The following is a 21,177-nucleotide window of genomic DNA, read 5'->3' on the forward strand; positions in this document are numbered from 1 at the left end:
ACTGCCAGCCCGTGATGCTCCTCAGAGCAGAGCGCTCCGGGAGCCAGCGGGGACTGCCATGGACTTAGTGCCTCACACAGGGCAGGAAAGCCAGTCCCCACTGCAAAAAAAAAAAAAAATAAATTAATTATGTCCTTTAGTTTTGATTAAGGCTTCAAGGATACTATTAGGGGAGAGGGGAAGTGGAGGCGTTCCCCTCAAATACTGTCAGTGAGGTAGGCTCCCTCAGAGAAGGGCGTAATGCGCAGATCTAACCCAGTAATCAAAGGTTGTTTTTATCTTTCATGCCCTTGGTTTAGGCTTTTTTTTTTCTCCCTTGGAGGAGATTATACAAAACAAAAACTGTCTTGGTTTGTTTTTTTTTTGTCAGCTTCATTGGAGGGCTGAGTGAGTCGCACAGAAGCCAAGGTAGGCCGAGGAAGGTTAGCTGACCCTGCTAGGCCCTCAGCAAGCCTTAACTGGAGAAACGGCCACTGAGCAGTAATAACCTTCACCCCTCGGAGATGGACGCCACCAGGACATCATTGAGAGGGAAGAAATGGTGATTACTGAACATTTTTGCTGCTCCCATGCCTACCACCCGAGTTTGTTCCCGTTTATTTTGGACCTCAGCGAAACAGCTTTAGCTTTGTGTGTTTACTCGGACAGCGATGATTGAGAGCTATTTCTCTGGAAAAAAGCTGAAGGAAAAACCCCTGTGGTTTCCATTTGGACATTAGAGGCTTGATGTGTTTTGCTGTCACATTCTATTTTTAAATGCATGACACTGCACAGGTGTTCAGACTCCAAATCCTTGGCTAAATCTGTCATCTCTCAGCAGCTTGTCACTATATCAGCTAACAAACTAAGGGAGAACCAAGTTCCCGTATGGTAGAAAACTGCAAGTGCTTGACAACGGTTGACCATAATTTCTTTCCGTCACTGAATTGATCAATTTTCAGGTGTTACATTTGCTGCGAGGTTCATTTGTCTACCTAGAATTACTCAATTTAGTAATTTATCTACAAGCCCTTAATTTGTAGGACACAAGCTAACAGACAATTAAAAATGCAAATCATTTTTGCAGGAGCAAAAGTTGTTAGTCTGACTCAAAGCACAGGCTGGCAGTTTCACCTCTGAGCTTGCTATCCATAATACACCGGTTGAATTCATAAAGACACGATTTATGGCGAATTGCAAATCATCTTCCTGCGTCTGCCTTAAGCAGACATTATTTCCGTACCTGTGGGTATAGCTGAATGTAATACAGCTAAGAATCTAATAATCAGTACTTAGACAAGCTGGTCTTGAGATTCTACTCCAAAAGGTGGCTAACCCACACTCATGTTGTTCTGGAACTTTTTGTTCAATCTTTTGCATTGCTGATGAGGACTTTAGGGAAAAATGTACCATGTTCGAGCTACATAGAAGGAAGGTTGAAGCAGTTCGTACAGGACCGCTGCTCCAGGATGACCAAGAGAGCGCGTGTTGCTGCTTCCCCTGGAGCACCTTCATCCTACAGAAATGTTTCCAATGCCCAGAAGCACATTTGCTTCTGAATCCACATAGCTATTTGCTGCTGTGGCATTGGAAGACCAAACTCGAGACCCACACTTGCAAGTTTTAGATCTCCCTAGAGAGACCTGTAGTGGATTATCAAGTCCACCTAGCTCACCTAGAAGGAAAAAAAAAAAAAGTGAAGGGCAACTATTCCTTTGTAGGAGATTTTTTAAAATTTGGCTTAATGATCATTTAGCGTTCATCACTAAACAAGAACAGTGGTGCCTGTGTCAGTGATATACTATTGATTATGTAGTGTAGATTCATTGCAATAGATGAATTTGACTCTGTACACCTAAGTGCAACTAATTCAAGACCCCTGAGATGTTGATTCTATTCCCTATGCAATCTTTACTATCAGTAGAAAAGAACTGAGTCAGGGATCCCCTGAGCAATCCCAACCCGTACACAGACTATGACAGCGATGGGTATCAACCAAGCATGCCAAGCGAACTGGCTGATGTTTCTATAAGGCTGTTCTCTATCAGGTTTGAAAGGTTCCGTACACTGGGATGACCGAAGAAAAGCAAACGTAGTGACCGTTCTCAAAAAAAAAAAAAAAAAAGCTAAGAACAATCTGGGGGATTACCAGCTGCTCAGACTCCCTTCAGCCCCTGGGGAAATCATGGAGCAAATCCTCTCTAAAGTCTTGTCTGGGCACATGAAGGGGAAGATGATGACTGGGAATAGCCGGTCAGATTTACCATGAATTTACTTTGCCATGCTTGACTAAACCGATTGTCAAACATTTATCAAAAGACTAGATCTGGGGGTTGGGGGATAACAGAAGAATGTCATCTACTTTGGTTAGCCATATTTAACGCGGGATGTTACAGCCTGGATGAGTAGACTACCATTTGGGTGTAAAAGTGGCCGGACCCTTGCTGGAAATCAGTAACAGAGTCCCACTCTTCTGCAAGAGTGCAGACAGAATTCACAAAGGCATTTTCTAGGGTTAAGTTTTCATAATCGTGAGCGTTACTGAAAGGTTTTGAGGTGGTTTGCTCTAAAGCACAGTGTAAACAAACAAAAAAAATCAGAACTACTGCATAAGATGATTTATACAATGTTGTTTACTTCGTATTTCTTTATAAAGTTAGTTTCAGAATATATTAATTGAAGTTGTTGCTGTCAAGACTGAAGAATCTGAAGGATGGACTTAATACCCACGAACACTGACATTTGCAAGTATTTAAGTTAACTTCTTCCTCTTCATATTTGCAGTGTGCTTTCATCTCCCAAGGTCCAGACTTATGCCAGAGGTGCAATAAAACGTGACAGAAGTCCAGCCTTCCACAGGTTAAGCAAGCAAGGCCAGGAGCAGAGGTACTGCCACCCCGTCCTCCCACTCGTAGTCTTTCCTTCATCGGAGAAATGCTTGTGCCAAGACGCTGGAAATGATCCATTTAAAAAAATATTTTACTAACAGCTTTATTTTTTAAATATGTGACTAACAGTTGATTACCTCAATTATAAGCTTAGAATGGCAGCATATAAATGAATTTTCACATCCCTTGGAACAAAAAATGTATGTACTCTGTGGTAGACTCAAAGGATAGTTTTTGTCTGCTAACTTCCAAGGACATTGCTTTACATGTATATACACTCCGTGATAGGATGAGATGTTCTTCCTTGCCTGGTAATAGAACTAGACACAGATTGCTTCATACTTAAGTTGTCTGGAAGAAAGTGCACTTCTTGAATTATGGTTAGGACCAGTGTTCAAAAGCATTTCCAAGAGAACAGAGGTTTTAGGTGTTTTTTTTTTTTTCTCCCCTCTAGCTGATGGATTTCAAAATATCCCAGTACAGACATGATTAGCACTGTGTGGGATAAGAATTTATCTCAAAAGCTAACTTTTGAGAATAGCGTTTATATTTCACAAGGTTGGAAAACGATTGTGATCTACTGGCATAATCTATCATCCTACATATCGAGGCTGCATTGCAGACTCCATCACTTTCGGCACTGGGACACATTGCAGAGAGGACTCAACCAATTGGTCCTAGAACTGGGACTGCAACCAGAAAGTGAGCAACCAGATTGGAAAAATAGACATACGTACACACTTCAGTGACTCACATCAATCAGTCTGACTTATTTATACTGTTTTTCAGAACAGTAAATTTAGTAAATGCATAAACGATTAATACATTATTATAGTACTGTAATTTATAAAAAGAACAAAATTTAGGAAAAGCTATAATGCATCTACTATTAAACCTTTGCTATGGGGTAAGAGACTGCTAAAATACCCACCTTGCAAAGACTACTTAAACTTGACAAAGTACAGCCTGGAAAGGTTATTCTGTATCTTATCCTCCAGGGTCAATAACTCTATACTTGGAGCCTTCTCTGTACTGATCTGTGTTTCCATGCAGTCTATATTTCAGATGGACATGCACCTTGATGTTCTAACAAAATTGATGAATTTCTCTCACACATTTATTGTTCTTATTCCTGACTACTGCAAGAAAAAATAGCGCCTTGTCTAGCTCTTAATGGAAAGTTTATCTATTAAAGATGATCACTTGTATGAGAAACAGGTTGTGGTGCCAGGTAAGAGGACTATTTTACAGACTTCTCCAAACACATTTCTTTCAGGAACAGGAAATGTGAAGTAATGTCGGGTTTATATCAACAACACATCTGATGATTTTCTACAGCCTCTTTCAGCAGAAGCTTTTCTCACATATTGACAGCTACGAAGGTTGCCATTGCTTGCAAAGAAACGTGTCCCTCAGGAGTCTGTGGCATGTTTCTTTAGCCAGAAATTAAGAGACTGAGCAAAATATTCAGGTATACAATCTGTTTACGTGCAATTCCTGCTGTTACTTTTCTTTTCAGCCACCACTGTATTTTCTCTGAGCATTGATGGGTGTTGAGCCCTGTACATGAAGCAGAAGGCACTCTTCAAGAGCTCGCAATGGAAGCAATATGTTAGGGAGATTGGTAATGATGTTTCTGGCTAGATATGAGAACATTCTCCCTGAGCGCTAAACTGATCAACACTGCATAACTGTTCTCATCCTACCTTTTGATGGTGTGCTCATTAGCTTGTGCATAGTGCTAATACAGTCACGTAGCTCACACCTTCAGCATATACGCCTGGTGTACAGTGTGCCACTCTCATGGGCTGACTGCTGGTGTCCAGAGTAAAGCTGCCTAGATAAAGTGTCCAGAGATGGATAAAAACATATGGTAGTGAACACTTTGCAGTTTGAAGTAGAATAAATACACTATCAATAGAACAGGAAAGAAGACAGTGGGATAAAAGTACAAGGTATTTAATTTCACTGGTTTCAGATGCGCATTCGTTATTTTATTCGAAAGAAGAGTTGGTCAAGAGTATCATTCAGAATATACTGTCTTCCTCCTGAATCTAACCCATTTTCTTCATCTGCAAAATTGCTGGATTCTCTAACACTTAGATGGTATCTTGTAGCATCAACAAGCTGTCTTACTACTGACTGGGTCAGCCCTGCAGGTATCTTTACATTAAGAGGCTCTGTGAAAGCCAGTGGGAGTAAGGAACAAAAAATGACAAAAGACACTCCAAACACGCATGGTCAGTGACAGAGATCAACAGAGAGGCAAAGCTTAATGCGACTCACAATGCTACCACTGTGGTTCTTTGAGGAAAAGGTCCCCAGGAACATGCAAATAACGCAGCCTACAGCAAAGCGTATCAATAGTGACAGAAAGAAGATAGCTAAGCGTAACAGGAAGGAATTAAGAAAACTTTCTGCATAACATTAGGAAAAGCTTACTAAACAACACAATGCTGTCAGCTCTGAAGCTTCCTAGGGACTAGTGTGAGACCTAAAACAAGCTGAGGAAGAGTACTAGGAAGGGTAATGTGGCAGCAATCCTGCATTATAGGATATTGGATACCTTTGCCTGGTGTCTGTCTTTTGAAGTGAACCGCAAGAACAGGGAGAGCTCAAGAGACAGCACACGCAGTTTTTCAGAGGTTCATAAGGGATGCCCAGGTCCTGAATCTATAACTTTTAAAATCACCCTGTAAGACATATGACCCAAGTAGTCCTTACGTTTTAAGGATGAAAATTGCCTTTAGTTGTTTTGGAGCACGTCTCACCAAGGACATCAGCCCTAATCGACGTATGGGCTCTGTCGGGACACAAGCCCAGGCATTTCTGCATTGATTTCTGCTGAACGATCCAATCCAGGCCATGGTTTTCACACACCTTATACTAAGGTCAAAGAAGGAGGAAAAATGGTTGCAGTGAGTCCTCCACCCCTTTGTGTTCTGTGCATCTCCTGGTAGGTGTGAGAGGAAAGCCACCTTCCTGACCTCTGTGAATTTCAACTCGCATATCCCGCTTCCAAATCTGTGTGTATTCTTTCTTCCTCCAAAAAGTGAATCCAAATAGCTTTGAGGGAAGGGACTGAGCACCCTCATGTAATATACTGTCTACCTTGGTAAATATGATACTGTCTTGAGAGACACAGGCTCCCTTTCCCTTCCAGTACTGTAAACTAGGATAACCGCTTATTTATTTGCGCATAGAGAATGTAGATATTATCACTGATTTATTCATCAGTCCTTAAAAGCTGTTGTATGTTAAAACTAAACAGCTTAATGTAGCAAGGCTGCTGGACTCAAGTGAAGAAGCACTCCTTGCAACCTAGGGGAAGGCAGCTTCTAAAAGGGACGCATTTAAGTCACTGCTCCTTTCTTCCTAGGATCTTATTGGGTAGGGATGGCACTTCCTTCTGTGCAGCGAATCCCACCTCAGGCACAATATGCAAACTGCAGGTGTTTAATTCATAGCTGCAACTGGGGTAACTTCTGTGCTATCTTTTCAGAACTTGAAATTATCCAGAACTGTAGAAAAATGCCTGACTGCTTTTAGTTAAGATGTTATTCTTAAACTGAGGGAGTGAGCAAAACCTCTGTATTAGCGTAGGTTTTCTTGCCTGACTAAAATTGATTACTTCTTTTCCAGTTGAGTATTTTGAAGAGGAACCCGAAACAGATGAATTATGCAGTAGCCCACATCTTCATCAAAGCCAAGGAAAGATTAAAATGTCTTGAAGCCTCTACATGCCTGTACGATAACAAGCAAATCCCTGAAATGTGGCTGTCCCAGGAAGTCCTAAAGAACTTCTGATCAGGACTCAGGTTTCTTTTGGCTTTCAGACTCGTTTCTGTTTAGAATATTATTTTAGCCCATTTCGTATGAAAAAAATCAAGCTTCCTATGATGCTGTTGCCATAGCTGTATGTCAGTCCTTCTCTAACAACTGTTCAACCATTCTGTGCACTTCAACTAGATCTGAAAGACCTGGAGATCTCAAAGATAATTACATTCCTATTAAATAATGGTACTGGGAAGACAGAAGTCAGGGTACAGGGCCCTTACTCAGAGTAGGGAAGGCTTATTAATGCCTGCTCACAGACCAGTTTATCTCAATACTAACATCCTTCTGTGCATTCAGAGAATATCACTGGTACAGGACAAATCAGGTACAGTGACTACTGGTTTGCATTATCAGCACTACAATTCTAATATCTAAATAAGACAAAACTGAATTTCCTTTACATTCATCTGCTTTATTGACATGAATTAAAAATAAAGTCTAGTTGTTGATCTGAACAAGACAATGCAATCCATCAAACCCAAAGAAAGATACAAAAACTATTACTTTTTTTATTTTTGACATATTAATTTTGTTATTCCACCAACAATAAAATTTGTTGTTCATTGAAAGAACACTGCAAACCTCACCAGAAGGCAAATTTCTACAAAATGTTGTTCTTGGTCACCATAACACAAAGTTAGGTATTTTTGACCACTAGGAGATCCTGGAAAGGTGGCTGCAACTCCTTAGTTTCCCGTAAATAGGGTATGTTTTGCTTAAAAAAAGAAAAAAAGGTGCATTTGGGCAGTAGAAAGGAAAGAATTCTTTCTACCTGGTCCCAGCTGCTGTAGTTTGGATCATGTGGACATCCCCAGGAGCCAGAGAAGGCCTGGTGGGACTTGGTGGCTGGGCTGATGGCTGGACTTTACCATCGTGAAGGTCTTTTCCAACCTAACTGATTCTATGTTTTTAACAGAGAAGACTGTGTAGTGTGATTTAAAACTAACTCAAACTTTAATGTTTCCATGACGGGAAGACTAATTCCATGGCTGTACAACCACAACCAATTTCAAGGCACACAAGGGTTCAGCAGCAGGATGAGCTTGAGTCCGGCATCCACCTCCAGCAGCACCACAGCATCCATCCCAACCCAACAAGGAGTTTAACGTCAGTCTTTTCCTTGCCTTGAGCGTTAATAACATTGACAAAACCTCATCCATTTTAAAAGAAAGTAAGGTGCAATTTAGCTAGTGATTGCTGTATATAACTATTTCAATCATCTAAATTAAAGAGGACCAGGCTAACACACCAGATAACCCTTCAGCGGTGTCACAGCAACAAAGGTAACATTACCTGCTATGAATCCTTCCACGAAGCTGATTAGCATTTTGTTAGCTTAATGAGTGGAAAACAGCCCAGGCTTTCGGCTTCTCCCTCGCATGTTGTTTGCTCAGGAAACTAAAGGACTGGGTTTCGCTCATCCCTTGCTTCCCATTGTGCCACTCTAAAAATGCCCCTGTCTCCAGCCAAAGGGTTAGATTCAGCATCTCTCTTCAGCTGCTATGGTACTTTGGTACTTTCCTCAAAAAACAACCAAACAACAAGAACACCCCACACCTTTTTCTTTCCTTTTTTTTTTTTTTTATGACTATCTTACTGTTTTTCTTTGCTTTTAAACTAAGAAGGCTTCAAACTAAGAACATGTTTTAATAATCCATAGTAGAGGAAAACAGAAGCAGCAGGTTTTGTAATTATCCCCAAATGAAATGATAAAATTCTGGAAATAGAGTTTTGTTTCTTACAGACACCACCAACTTCTTATACATGAGAAAACACAGAACATGTCTACATGGCCTGCGACCAGGAGCCATACACTGGTGTATGGCTTACATCTGGAGGCTTTACAGACAGATTTATGCATTAAGCTTGCCATTCTTGCCTCTCAGCAACATTTAGTGGCACTAGTTTCTGCTGTCATATCCCAGTTCCAGACTTGAGCTGAACCCCAGGAACCAAGGGATACAGCAGGTTTAGCATGTGCTCATGTAGACCACAGTCTCATAATGCACTATCTGCCCTACAGTGTATGAAATAAATATAATTTCTAACAAAAAATCCTTAAGATATATTATAAAAATATCCTGAATGTCATTACATTTTCCTCCTCAGTGCCACTAAAATGTAGGGATAAAGCTATCTCTTTATGTCGTTCACATATTCTTTTTAGTACAAACTGTGTATTTCCTCAGTTTCTACATATGTGGCTCTGAGAGGACTACAACCCACATATGAAGCATTTCACTTTAAATACATACTCTTAATTATACATTTTGTTGGACATCTGGAAGCACTAAATACCCAACTGTTGTGCCTTTACGTATTTGAGCATCGAGTACTTATTGAGCATTACGTATTTAAGCATAAACGTATTTGAATTGTATCTGAAGAAAGCACGTGGTACAGCACTACAGTCAACTTGGAAAATATGTGCAGTGCCACCTAAGTATTAGTGGGTTAAAAACCCTAAGCAGTAAGTCGTATGAATCAACATACACATAGTCACACACTATAGATGCAAACAGACTGGAGAAGTCAGCTTCTCCTCTAACAAAGTTCATCCTTGCCCCTGTTGTTGTATTGAGGCAGGCCAGTGGAAAGACGGTCAGCGGTACAGGACATTCTGGCACACTGGAGGCAAAAAGTGAGAAACACACCACGAGGCTCCGGTTTATGTTCAGCCAGCCTTTGTTCCTTGGTTTCACAAAAAAATGAGTGCACACCTCTTGACTATAAAGTGCTGCCATTACGTACCTGGTTCCTGCACTACAATCTCTGAAGACTGCAGTAACCAGCCTGTGGGAACTACAAGAACCCAACTGCTTGGGGTAAGGAGAAAATTTGGGTTGGGAATCCCGCGGGTGGTTAAGCTGGCAGTGGTGGAGGAAGGCACTCAGCAGTACCAGCTGCAGCTGAAGGTTGGAGGGAAATCACTAGCCATGAGACCCTCCAGGGGAACAGCAACTCCAACTTTCCAGACACGTAATGAACAACAGAAGCAGCCAGCAGATGCTTGCAGGGAGAGAAATAAACAAGGGAAAAAAAAAAAATGCTGAGCAGCCAGCCTTAGAGGAAAAAACTTCAGGGTCCATGTCTTACCATCCTGGGATGCTCAACTTAGTGGTTCTCAATACCTTTTCAAGGCACAAAATACAGCAACAGTGCCCAAAACTGCTGATGGAAACTACCAGGTTCTTGCACTTGTGCAAGCAAAGACTCAGAACAGGTTGGGGAAACAGACCTTGCTCCTCTCGGTCCCTCTGTCCCTCTCCTCCTGCAGCGACTGCTCAGGTTCACTCCACCTGCCCATCAGGCTTTTTGATTTCCATCATCTTCCTCTCTCTGATATTCACCTCCTACCCCCACAGCCAAGTCCCAGTGTTCCTCAGGTCAGCCTCAAGCACAGCCAGCTCCTTCGCCAAAGCCCTTAAATCCACACAATAACAGAACAAATACAGCAGCACATCTATGCACAGTGGTTTTATTTTCCTAGATATTGGCTACAGCACGATGAAAATCAGGTTGAGTTTATACTGGTGATTCATGGTTCTAGAAATACCCGGTCGTCACCAAACCCAAGTATTGTAAAGCCAGGAAATTCTCAAATGATTGTTCATCACAAACATAAGCCAAACATGCTGGATTTGGGGAAGCAGAACTAAAGTGCTCTAAATAACCTTAACTCTTCACTGTAATGGCACAATAACCATAATTGGTCCCAGCGCACATAAAAACTGCTTTTAGAGACATTGGATTTTTAGTTTTTTTTTTTTTATTTCTCCCTATTCTTACATTTTCACTTGCCTGCTATTAGTAACTTATATTGCTACCAGTCGTTTGGAACAAATAGAAAACCTGAGCTCGAGAACTCCAGCTCCTAAAGCTCTTTACAAATAATTCTACCTTAAGTTATAGGCAAGTTGCTCGGATTGTGTATTTACAGCAAGCGCTGCCATCCCAGGGAGCACAGAGCACTGTACCAGCACCAAGGTCTGCTGCAAGGACAAAACCGCTTGGTCTTCTGTGGACCCATTTTCATAGCTCTTCATTTCCTCTTCCCATCTTACGATGTTTCCTTGTCCTTCGAATCCTGAAATAAGCTTTAGCTGCAGCTAAACCGATGGCTGGCCACAACACCAGCCACAAGAGATTCCCTGCAGCAAAGGAACGACAGTGTTTTCTGTGCGCTGACCTGCAAACCTCAGCTTTGGTGAGACATCCATCCCCAAACCCATCCAGCCGCCCCTTCCACCTCTTGTTCATCCGGCAGCGTACCGACGACCCCCAGATTTCGGCACGGGTTCATGGCTGCAGCCTGGCATTGGGGCTGCCCTGTCGGCTCGTATCACGATGTGCATATCGTATCACGACTCGACACGCAGACACGGCCGTGCTGCAGGACTCCATGCAGACAGCAGCGCGCTTTCAGCGTGGCAATGGCGCAGTGAGCTTCTGGAGAGTGGGCCACAGAGCAGCGGCTGATGGATGAGATGAATTTAGAGAGCATCAGAGAAAGCCTGCGAGTGTGGGAAGTGCTAAATTGCAGAAAAGAGGTTCTACGAGGGTGAAACGTGACTGACAGGGACTTAACACTACTGATCCTCTGCTTCTGTACAGGTCCTCCCGTTTTTAACTTTAACTCTGACTGATTCTTCACCTACCCAAGGAAACCACAAACTACAGCCACAAACAGGGTAGGAAAGGAAGAGAATGAAAATGAGATGGGGAAAAGGGATGGTACAAGGGGAAACATACACAAAGATACTTAGGCTATTCTGGTGAAAGGTCCAAACCAGAACATCTGGAAATCGAGGTCAGGGTGAACACATCAGAGTCACGTAAACGGGAACCTCCCCTGTGATGTGGTAAAAATGTCACAGCCAATAGTTTTGCTTTATAGCTGGGAATAGCAAAGCGGTGAGCTACAGATAGGCAGGCAAAAATCAAGACTAGAGACAGATTGACAGAGAAAATGCACTGTCCTCTGAAGTACACCTGCTTTTAGATGCGTTTTCCTTTAGATGTGTTTTTAGATGTGTTTTCCTTTTGACCCACAACTCTGAGCTCCCTCCTTGCCGAAACCAAGGCTCAGGAAGCAAGCAGAAAGGTGGGATCCCAATTTATCAACTTAGCATTTGGGCTCCACTGACTTCTCTGCTTAGCTTCCCTGGCAGTTGCACTACCATACAGGTAACAAAAGTGCTTACAGCACATCTCTGGTAGGCAGATCCCAAAGCTCTTTACAGTGGCAGACAAATGCTCTCCATGTGCCAATGGAAAGACTGAGGCTTGGATTTTGAGTGTCCTGTGCTTGGGAAGCCCGGGCTACCTTGTGGTCTCATAGACATCACGCAAACTGACTTGCTCAACAGTTTTTAAATAGGATCCACCACCTTTCTGTGCCCCAGTCAACCTACAAATAAACCATGAAAAACATCAGGTACCAGCTCCACAGAACTGGGCTAAAAGATGCGATGCTGCTGCAAGCTGAGTTTCTTGTGGCATCTTAACACCCTAGCTAAACTAAACCTGGCCCATCCACCTTGATGCATACTCCTCATTTGGGATGATGAAAGTCCCGAAGTGCTGAAACCAGCGTTTCTTGGGCTGTCTTAGCTTCGAACTGCCTTCACTCCTTAGATTACTTCTAGTACCCTATTACACCAGAATAAGACACAGGTGTACAATGCCTACAGCACCGAGAACACCAAAACAAACCAAAAGGAATGCTGGGCTGAATGTATTTCATGGCAAATATCTCAGTGAAATTAAGAGGGATGGAATTTCATCCGTGTGCTTCCCGATGACCAGAGGGTAGCGTTTACCTTTCCCAAATGGAGTTTGGAGTTTTATGTCGTGGTTATTTTTGATTCTCACTGCAAGGGCACGTTACACACTGCAAGTCTGCAAGGTGACAGTGACAAAATTAAAGAAGCCAAGAGAAACACACTTCTGTTTCTATGCCCCACGTAATATAAGTATTTTAAATGGAAATGCAGCTTCATCTCAGTTTTCAAGCTATTTCTGCTGATGAAGCACTGTTTTGTACTACAGCATGTTATGAAATGTTCTTTCCTACTTAAGTTGTTAAGACCTTTTAACTCTGTTTTAAAATCATGCTGTAAAATTTTTGGCTTAACTGTCAGGCAAAATTATATTCATTATAGGTAAAAATGTCATCCCTCACAAAGGCCAAAACAAAGCGTCATTGAAATTCACAGAAATAGATGCTGTACTCAGCCTAGGTGGAGAAAAATCTTGAAATAATATACTTTGTCACTCTCTGTTTTTTTCTCATCTATCCAAACACTATTGGGAAAAAAAAAAATCAGCTTTTAAATGTTTGTAAAATAACTAACTTCCTCAGTTTATAAATGGTGACAGCTGCCCACTGCTAACACTAGAAGCGAGTTACTTGAGAGGACTGCTGACACAACTTTAGCTATGGGCGCTGGAAAATGCTGCTGCAATCCCTTTTTAATTCCAGCCGGCCGAGATCAGGAGCGACCCAACAGTTGAGGTGCTTGAATACCCTACGGAACCACGGGTCCCACCTGCGAGTGCTGCTCTGTCCCTGCCCCTTGCCAAGGCAAAGAACTGCTTACACTACCTACCTACAGCGAAAGCAGACCCGAGCTGATTCAAACCCTACGTACAGCCCCCTGCTCCCCCTCTTTTAAAGCAAAGGGTGAGTCTTGTACATTTTAAAGACCCCTATTTTAAAGCTATTTTAAACGAGGGTATGAAACATGGCATTTTAACAGTGCAAATTAGGAACATGAAAACACCAAATATTAACGGCATGTATTTTAATAAGATCTCCTTAAAATGAAAATTCCTAATACCTCAATCTTTTCAATTTCCAATATGTAGAGCTCCATTAGTTATACAGAGATAATTAAGAAGGTATTCAGCAACTATGTGAAAATTGAAAAGCTTACTGATGACTAACAGTAAAGGAAAAGCATCTACTGACAATACAGCATATCAGTTTCAGGTCTTCTTATCAATAACAGCCTGGACACACCCTGACCAAGCACTGCAAATTATTTTTTGATCTATACTGACAGCACAAGCCAAAATTCACTCTCAAACCGAACGCATTTATACAGATGCCGGTTAGCACCTCAACCTGACACAACAGCATGTTCCAGCCTTACTGCTTTACATACCCAAATATGCGAAGTAGTTTAAGAGATACAGCCGTGCTCATACTGCATGCATTACTGGCACGCCATCTACTAGTTAAAAAATAATCCAGGAAAGCGTTACAAAAATGTATCCACACTCCACTGAGAAAATACCAAACATGAACTTCTGATTGAATGGTATTGCATATAACACCGTCACCTAACTAACACTGTTCAGAAATGCAGTGAGATTTTCTGCCAGCATCTCCTCAAATTTGTGCAGTTTTACCCCACACCTGCGCATCTTTATAAAGTGGGCACTTAGATGACACACTTCTGTATTTGAAAGCCAAGCGAGAGTTTGAGGTTTAATGAAAAAGTATTTCTGGCTTCATTAAAACGTAGAATACAGTTGCAAAGATGTTTTGCATTCTACCAAGCCTGTTTTTGCATTTAAAAATTAAGACTGTGCCATCAGTAAGGGTTTGATGGCAGCACGTCTGGGTTACTAGAGTGCTGCTGTATTACAACACTGCAAGCCCCACTTTTTTTCTTCGTTGGCTGTAATGCTGAGCATTCTGCATTTTATTAATATTAACCACACTCATTGTTGGTTAAGAAACAGTTGAGAATTAGCATCACCGATGCCTGCCTGCTGAAATTGCTAATTAGATTCCAGGAAGCCACCAGGCACTCCAAGTATTGCACAGAGAGCAGAGAATAGCACAGAGACCTGTGTTCCGTGCATCAGCACCAGCACCAAATATTTGCCCGCAACGTATAATAAGCTGTAGCTTTAACCAGATGTTTACCAGAAGTTAACCAGATGTTCTGGAAACACATGCCAAAGTGTTTTCATATGTATTTTTGTAACAGACGAGCACTAAAAGGCGGACCTAAAACACCTCTAAAATCTCAGACATTCTCTCTTTGCTTTACTACTTACACTAACTTGTGTAAGCAATAAAACTAATTGTCAACAAAACTTTGCTGGTTTGTACGTGAGGAAAGCAGAAAACTGAGCACTCCTGAGAGTTCAGTGCCACATCCACCTGGAGACCTGCACCGGCTGCGTGCGACACAGCAGCTTCGCTTCCTCCAAGCAGCCAGCCTCCCTGCAAAGCGCGTTTAGCCCCACAGCAAGTAACCCCACGACGCTACCCGAAACGCTATCCACACAGCGATCCCTCGCGATGCCAGCTTTAACGAATCCCTTTGCTATCTGTCTAATAAACGAAACGGGGCATGGGGGAGAGGGCTCGCGGGTGCGAGGAAGGCGCGTTGCTATTCAGCCCCCTTCTGCTCAGCAGCTCCGTCAGCCGTTTCCTGCTCCCCACCCGCACCTCTCACCCCTGCCTTGCTCGGCTGGGAGCCGCCGTGCGAGCGAAGGATGCCAACAGCCTTCGGCCGTCCCGAGCGGGTGCCTTATCGCGGGGCTGCGGCCCGGCGCCTCGCTGCTACACGATAGGGCGCGGGAGCGAGAAACGTTACACACGACGAGCACAATCCAGAGAACCGGATTAGAATCTGACATAAGCTTCCTCGAAAAACTGATCAGTCAGTTCACGCCGCAACGTTAGCAGCCGGTTCTCAGGGAGGGTGGCGAACCCCTTCAGGGTTTGTCACACGCTCCCGGGTGACCACGGCGACAAACTTCGAGGTGCGAGGCAGCTGGGGAAGAGGGGCAGAAGTTTGGCAGCACGAAGCGGAGGTGACAGGGGAGCACGCGGCGGGCTGCCGCGACCAGAAATTCCCGAAATAATAACAACGATAATGCTGGAAAAAAAAAAAAAAGTCTTGAAAACCGCGTTTGGTTCGGCTGCGGCCGCCGGCCCCGAAGGGAAACGTCCCGCCGCAGGCCACCCCGCTCCCCTACCGCAGGATTTATATTGGAAAAAAACGGGGGAAAAAAGGGATTAAAGGGAAGAAGGAAGCCCCTCAGCAGCCAGCGGTCGCTCCGGGGGCCGGCGGCAAACTTCGGGAGAGCGCTGCCGGGCCTCGCCCCCGCGCTCCCCCGGCCCGGAGGGGTGCAATTAATAAAGGAAGATAATTAATAAATAAATAAAGGAGGGTTGGGGGGAGGTCGGAGGGGGGGGGTCCGGAGCCTGGAGAGGGGCACAGAGGGGGGCACTTACGAGCTGCAGCAGGACGCCCTGGAGCACGACGAGGGGCCGCAGGGGCACCATGGCGGCTGCCGGTCTAGGCGGCGGCTCCCTCGGCGGGGCCGTGGCGCATCCCCGCCGCGGAGGGGGGCGGCCGGGGCTCGGGGAGGCGCCGTGCCCCCCCTCACAGGGCGCTGCGGGCCGGCGGCGAGCCCCCGGCGCTGCCCCCGGCTCTGCCCCGCCGCTCGGCTCCGCGGGCGGCCATGGCGGGCGGGGGGGCGGGCAGGGGGCGGGAGCGCTGCCGGCCCGGAGGGGTCCCCTCGGAGCCCGGTGGTGATGGCGGCGGTGGCGGTGGCGTCCCCCGCTGGGGGAGAGCCGTGGTGGGGCTCCCGCTCCCGACGCCCCGGCTTTTGCCGGCAAGTTTAAAGCCGCGCCGCAGCGGCCGCCCCCTCCTCCTCCGCCCGCCCGCCCGCCGCTGCCGGGGCGGGCTCCGTGCGGCCGGCGTGGTGCCGAAGGGGAGGCGGGCGGAGGGCTGCTGCCGCTCGCAGGGAGCCGGCCGGGCCCCCTCCTCGTCCCCAGCCCACCCTCAGGGGGGGAGCGGAGCCCTTCGGGGGAATTAAGCCTGCCCACGGGCCGGCCTCGCCGTCTCCACGCTCCCGCCTGCCGGGCTGAGGCCCGGGGTGCCCGCAGGGCCCCGGGGTGCTGTGCCGGGCACCCTCGTCCAGCCCCGGGGTGCTGTGCCCGGCCGGTCCCTGTGGGTGCTGAGGGGCTCGGCTGGTTCCTCACATGAGTCTGGGCAATGGCATTTGAGCATGAGGGCACCCAGTGCTGGGACGTGAGGGAGGCAGGGAGGGCTGCAGCGCCCACCTCCCGCCTGAGTCGCTGTCCTTATAATGATCACAGTCAGTGAATCGTAGCATCACAGAATCATTAGGGTTGGAAAAGACCTCCAAGACCATCTGGTCCAGCCACCCCCCTGCCACCAGTATCACCCACTAAACCATATCCCTAAGCACCATGTCCTTGAACACCCCCAGGGACGGTGACGCCACCACCTCCCTGGGCAACCTGTCCCAGTGCCTGACTGCTCTTTCTGGGAAGAAATGTCTCCTCATTTCCAACCCCTACTGGCACAACTCTCAGTGAGTGCTCTCTGCGCCCAATTTTAAGATATGTGCCATTATCAGCAGTGAACCTGTTCCTGTGCTTTCAAGCTGCAACCTCAAAAGGAGAATGAAGTTTTGGGCTCGGTGGCCTGCTGTGGAGGCCGGGGTGCCTGGGGCTGGCAGAAGGCCCGGCCGTGTTCAGCATGCAAGGCTGCGGTGGGAGCGCTGTTATCCCCCTGAGCATCGCCCCGAGTGTGCACTTTGTGTGGGGTGTGACACGCCAGTGCTCAGCCGCTGGGCTGGAGCTGAGACAGGAGCTTGGGTTCTCAAACCCTGCCCGTCATTTGCAGCCCGGTGTCCTCTCAAGCCTCATTGCCCTGTTCAGGTTACTCTTTGAGTGCCCTCGTACCTTCGGCTTCAAAAATACTTGCCACTGGAAGGAGCTTTGGAAGCGCTTTTACTGCACACGAGTTTCCCAGACGGCGGCTGTAGCTATTTGTGTGCTGTGTCCCTGCTGCTGGGTGTCAAAATGTGTCGTGCAGGTATCAATGAGCCACCGACCGCATTCCTTCATCTGAGTCCAGAAAATGCGCTCAGGTGTAGGGAAGGAGACTACATCTAAGCCGAACGAGTCCAAAATGGGTTCACGTGCATCAGGCTTAAAAGAAGATTCAGAGAAGTACCCACTGAGGCGATAATCCACGTAGTTTGTAGCACTACTTAAAAGTTCGTACAAAATGTTTGTTTTAGTGGTCTTTTACTATAGAATAATCATCGCAAGCTATGTTAGGGCTTCCCTGTCAGAACGTAACCCCAAAAGCTCTTTTCCCACCCTGGCTGTCCAACAAATCAACACCTCCGTGTTTAAGAGGTTTCACCCTAAAAGGGTGTTTCCTTTGGCGCCGACCCTCTCCCCCTGCACGTGTCAGTGCAGGAATTGTCGGCTCGGCTGGGGCAGAAGGACGCGGAGCGGGGCAGGCAGCAGCGGTGCCGCCCGTCGCGGCTCCGGCCCGGCCGTCGCCACCCGAAGTGGCTCCGGCGACGCTTGGACATGTCGCCGGCGCCCTCTGCTGCCCGACGGCAGCGCCTGCGAGCCCCCCGAGGAGGGTTTCGCTTCCCCGTGAGCCGGGATGCCATTACGCAGCGGGGCGAGAAGCGTCGTGCAATTAGCCGGAGTCGTGAAGGCCGAAGCCGGATGAGGTGTTTAGATGGATCTTTCTTAAAACGAAAAGCCGCGCTCTCTGAGTTCAAGGAGAGCTGAATTTCTGTAATTGGCTTTTAATGGAACAATAGTGGTTAAACTAAAGCGCTGCAGTTCTATCCTATTAAAGGCGAGCAGACTCAATTTAAATGACATTAACTTTGTCACACAAGCTATCAGAAGCTGGCCCTAAATCATACTGTTTCCAGATTAACTACCCATAAATGTTTGTAAAGCGCTTTGAAGATGAAAAATACCATGCACAGCAAGTGATAAGTGATATTGTTATTTGTATTACTTCCCAGAAAAGTCGCGGTAGCGGTGGTTAAGAACAGAACGTAAGGCTGAGCTTTGCACCCCCTGGCTTTGGTTGTTAGCGTGATCTTCAAATGTCATTTGAATGGGGAAGTGAAAATTTTCTGGTCTAATTTTAAGGCACAGTAACAAATAGTTGGTTCAACTCGGGAAATAACAGTTGCAGGAAGTAATCCCACTCTCTCTTTAGAAGTGGATTGGTGATCCAGCTGTGGAAAAACTAAAGTAACAGCTTAAGGTCCTACTGAACCATCCCAGCTGTTATGAGACGGTGAAAAACACCTGATTATCACATGTTCTCTAGTGGTTGTGCGCAAAGTCAAGGGTGATTTTTATTCATTCATCAAGCCATTTACAAGGACAAACAAGTAAAACCTGTAGTGAACATCAAAATCATCTGTCGTTCAACCCCAATTCAATTTCCAAGTCCTTCAGGTTAATTTAAAGCACCAGCTCCAACCTTTGCTCTTGTTGGTCCTCCTCACTCCATTTCCGATATTAGGAATTCTGGACTGGAAAGAGCAGCCCGTGCCGTTCGGTCCATCTCCCTTGGCTGCAGACAGTGGGTGTAGGTCCTTTTGGGAAACGCTTTAAGCTCCATCTTTAAAGTAGTCAGCCAGGAGTGGGGAGAGTCCCGTACTGCATTAGGAAGCGGTTCCAAAAATTCACTCCCCTGGCATTCAGAAACCTGCTTCTAGCTTCTAGTTTCCAGATTGACTGTGCTTGATACCCAATTTTATACACGCTTGTCCCTTTGCAGCCATGGGGCTTGCTTTTAACATGTTCTTCTTCATCCCTCTGGTAATGTCTACCCCAAAAAAATGATAAGGTGTGGACAAATTTCCTCTAAAATGCTACTAATTATGTGAGCCAGGCAGTCTCAGACAATAGCACTCAATTTCCAGTATCGTTCTAATAAACCTTTCTTTCTGTTTCCATTGGAACTAATTTTTCTTGAAGATGGGTGAACATCCAAATTTAGATGGTAGTAGTCATGTGGAACATCATTAACACTTAATGTATCACTGTTGGAAATACATTCCACGATACACAGAGTTAGCGTATTTTCATTTTCAAGAATGTCACGTACGTGACTGAAGTCTGTCTCCGCTGCTTTGCTGTAACTAATATCTTCAACCCTCCGCCAGAATTTTGGTTATTTCATTCTAGACCTTGAACATACCCTGTTAAGCCATACCTTACCCTCTCCACGTTTTCCCTAATCACCTTCTCCAGCATATCTATTTTTTCCCATCCAACATCCAATGACATTTTGATTGAGGTCCTGATAGATGACTCTATTTCATTTGCCTAGAAAATTAGTAACCTAATCAAAGACAGGTAATGAAACATTCATCATCCTCCATGATCTACCTTTTGGGGCAAAAAAAAAACCAACAAAAACTAACAACAACCCAGAATGCAACAAATTAATCCCATTTTCTATTTACCTATGTTTTCTTTTTTTTTTTTATTTGTTTTCTTCCTTCAGGCTGTGTGCATTTCTAAAGCTCACGTTTGCTGTTATTGTGTTTCTCTTCTTTTCATATTCTCAGGCAGAATTGCATTTGCTCTTCTACATATTCTCACTCCTGACTGTACAGACCCATTACAGATCTTTCCTACTGCATTTACTGACTTGAAGTTTCCCAAGCCTGTTGGTTCAGAATTTTGGGCTGAAGGTTGCCTGCCACTGCTTCTGCACCTCCTCTTGTCAGACCATATCAAACCGTTGGACTTTGGTTTTGCCGTGGCTGTTAAACCTTCCATTTCCATTTTTTCCTGTCCTTTATATTAGTTATATTTGCCAAATATCCAGAATCTTCATTTGTATTTAAAACTGAAGCAGAATATTAATTTTAGGGTACATCTAGACTATCTTCAGTTCTTTCTTCATCCTAAGATATAGTGCCTTAGGTTTTTTCTTTCCATGTACACTTTTATGAGGCTGAAGAATCTTGTCTACTTTGTGATTTGAATATATGTGTTTCTCACTCTATTACACTTTCTGACCTCTAATGTCTTTACATTGGCTTTGATTTTCAATCCTTTTTGCCATTTTTTGTGTTCTGTGCTTATATTTTATTTTTTGTCCAGTTGGACCCTGCACACTTGACACCGAGACATTAAAAACTTTAGTTGACAGACTATTTTCTTGTTTCTATTCATTTAATTTGGATAATGTGAAGATTCTTTTTTAAACCATTACAAGTTGATTTTCTTTAAATGTCTTAACTATACGCTAAGAAAACATGCCTGTCAGCAAGCTGACCTGCTCTGCATCGCTGCTTCTGGGTCCAGTCTTCATGCATTGCTGCCAGAGTGTTTTAGTTCATTCTCTCATCCTATACAGTGTCTTTTCTATAATTTCTAAATCTTAATTTTGTCACTTTTTTTTCTCTACACCAGCATTACCAGCAGCACTTCTTGTCCCTTTGCTTTCCATCCTTATGCCTTCTGTTTTTTTCTGCATTCATTGTTTCCTCGTTTATCTGAGGTGCTCAGTTGTCATTAAGTTGAGCTGCAAGCTTTGCTTGAGACAGAGATTGCCTCTCCACTGGAATTTTGTATCACATCAGTTAACTCTTTTTCTCGGTGCAGCCAGCGTACTGCCTTTCTCTG

At 44.9% G+C, this 21,177-nt stretch overlaps 1 protein-coding gene and 1 long non-coding RNA gene across 2 annotated transcripts in view; one reads left to right on the forward strand and one right to left on the reverse strand.

The window, feature by feature from the left end:
* Positions 1-16,808, reverse strand: part of NXPH2 (neurexophilin 2) — a 35,919-nt gene extending 19,111 nt beyond the window's left edge. The window contains exon 1 of the mRNA XM_066999034.1: positions 15,967-16,808. Within this exon, the coding sequence (XP_066855135.1) occupies positions 15,967-16,017 (51 nt within the window). The 5' untranslated portion in view covers positions 16,018-16,808. The remainder of the gene's footprint in view (positions 1-15,966) is intronic.
* On the forward strand, positions 404-7,838 carry LOC106039380 (uncharacterized). The gene is made up of 4 exons (XR_001209200.3): positions 404-541; positions 2,764-2,865; positions 4,144-4,338; positions 6,510-7,838. It is a non-coding gene; the product is annotated as an uncharacterized lncRNA (long non-coding RNA).
* Positions 16,809-21,177: the final 4,369 nt, after the last annotated feature.

Source organism: Anser cygnoides, chromosome 6, assembly GCF_040182565.1.
Source record: "Anser cygnoides isolate HZ-2024a breed goose chromosome 6, Taihu_goose_T2T_genome, whole genome shotgun sequence".
Classification (NCBI taxonomy): Eukaryota; Metazoa; Chordata; class Aves; order Anseriformes; family Anatidae; genus Anser; species Anser cygnoides.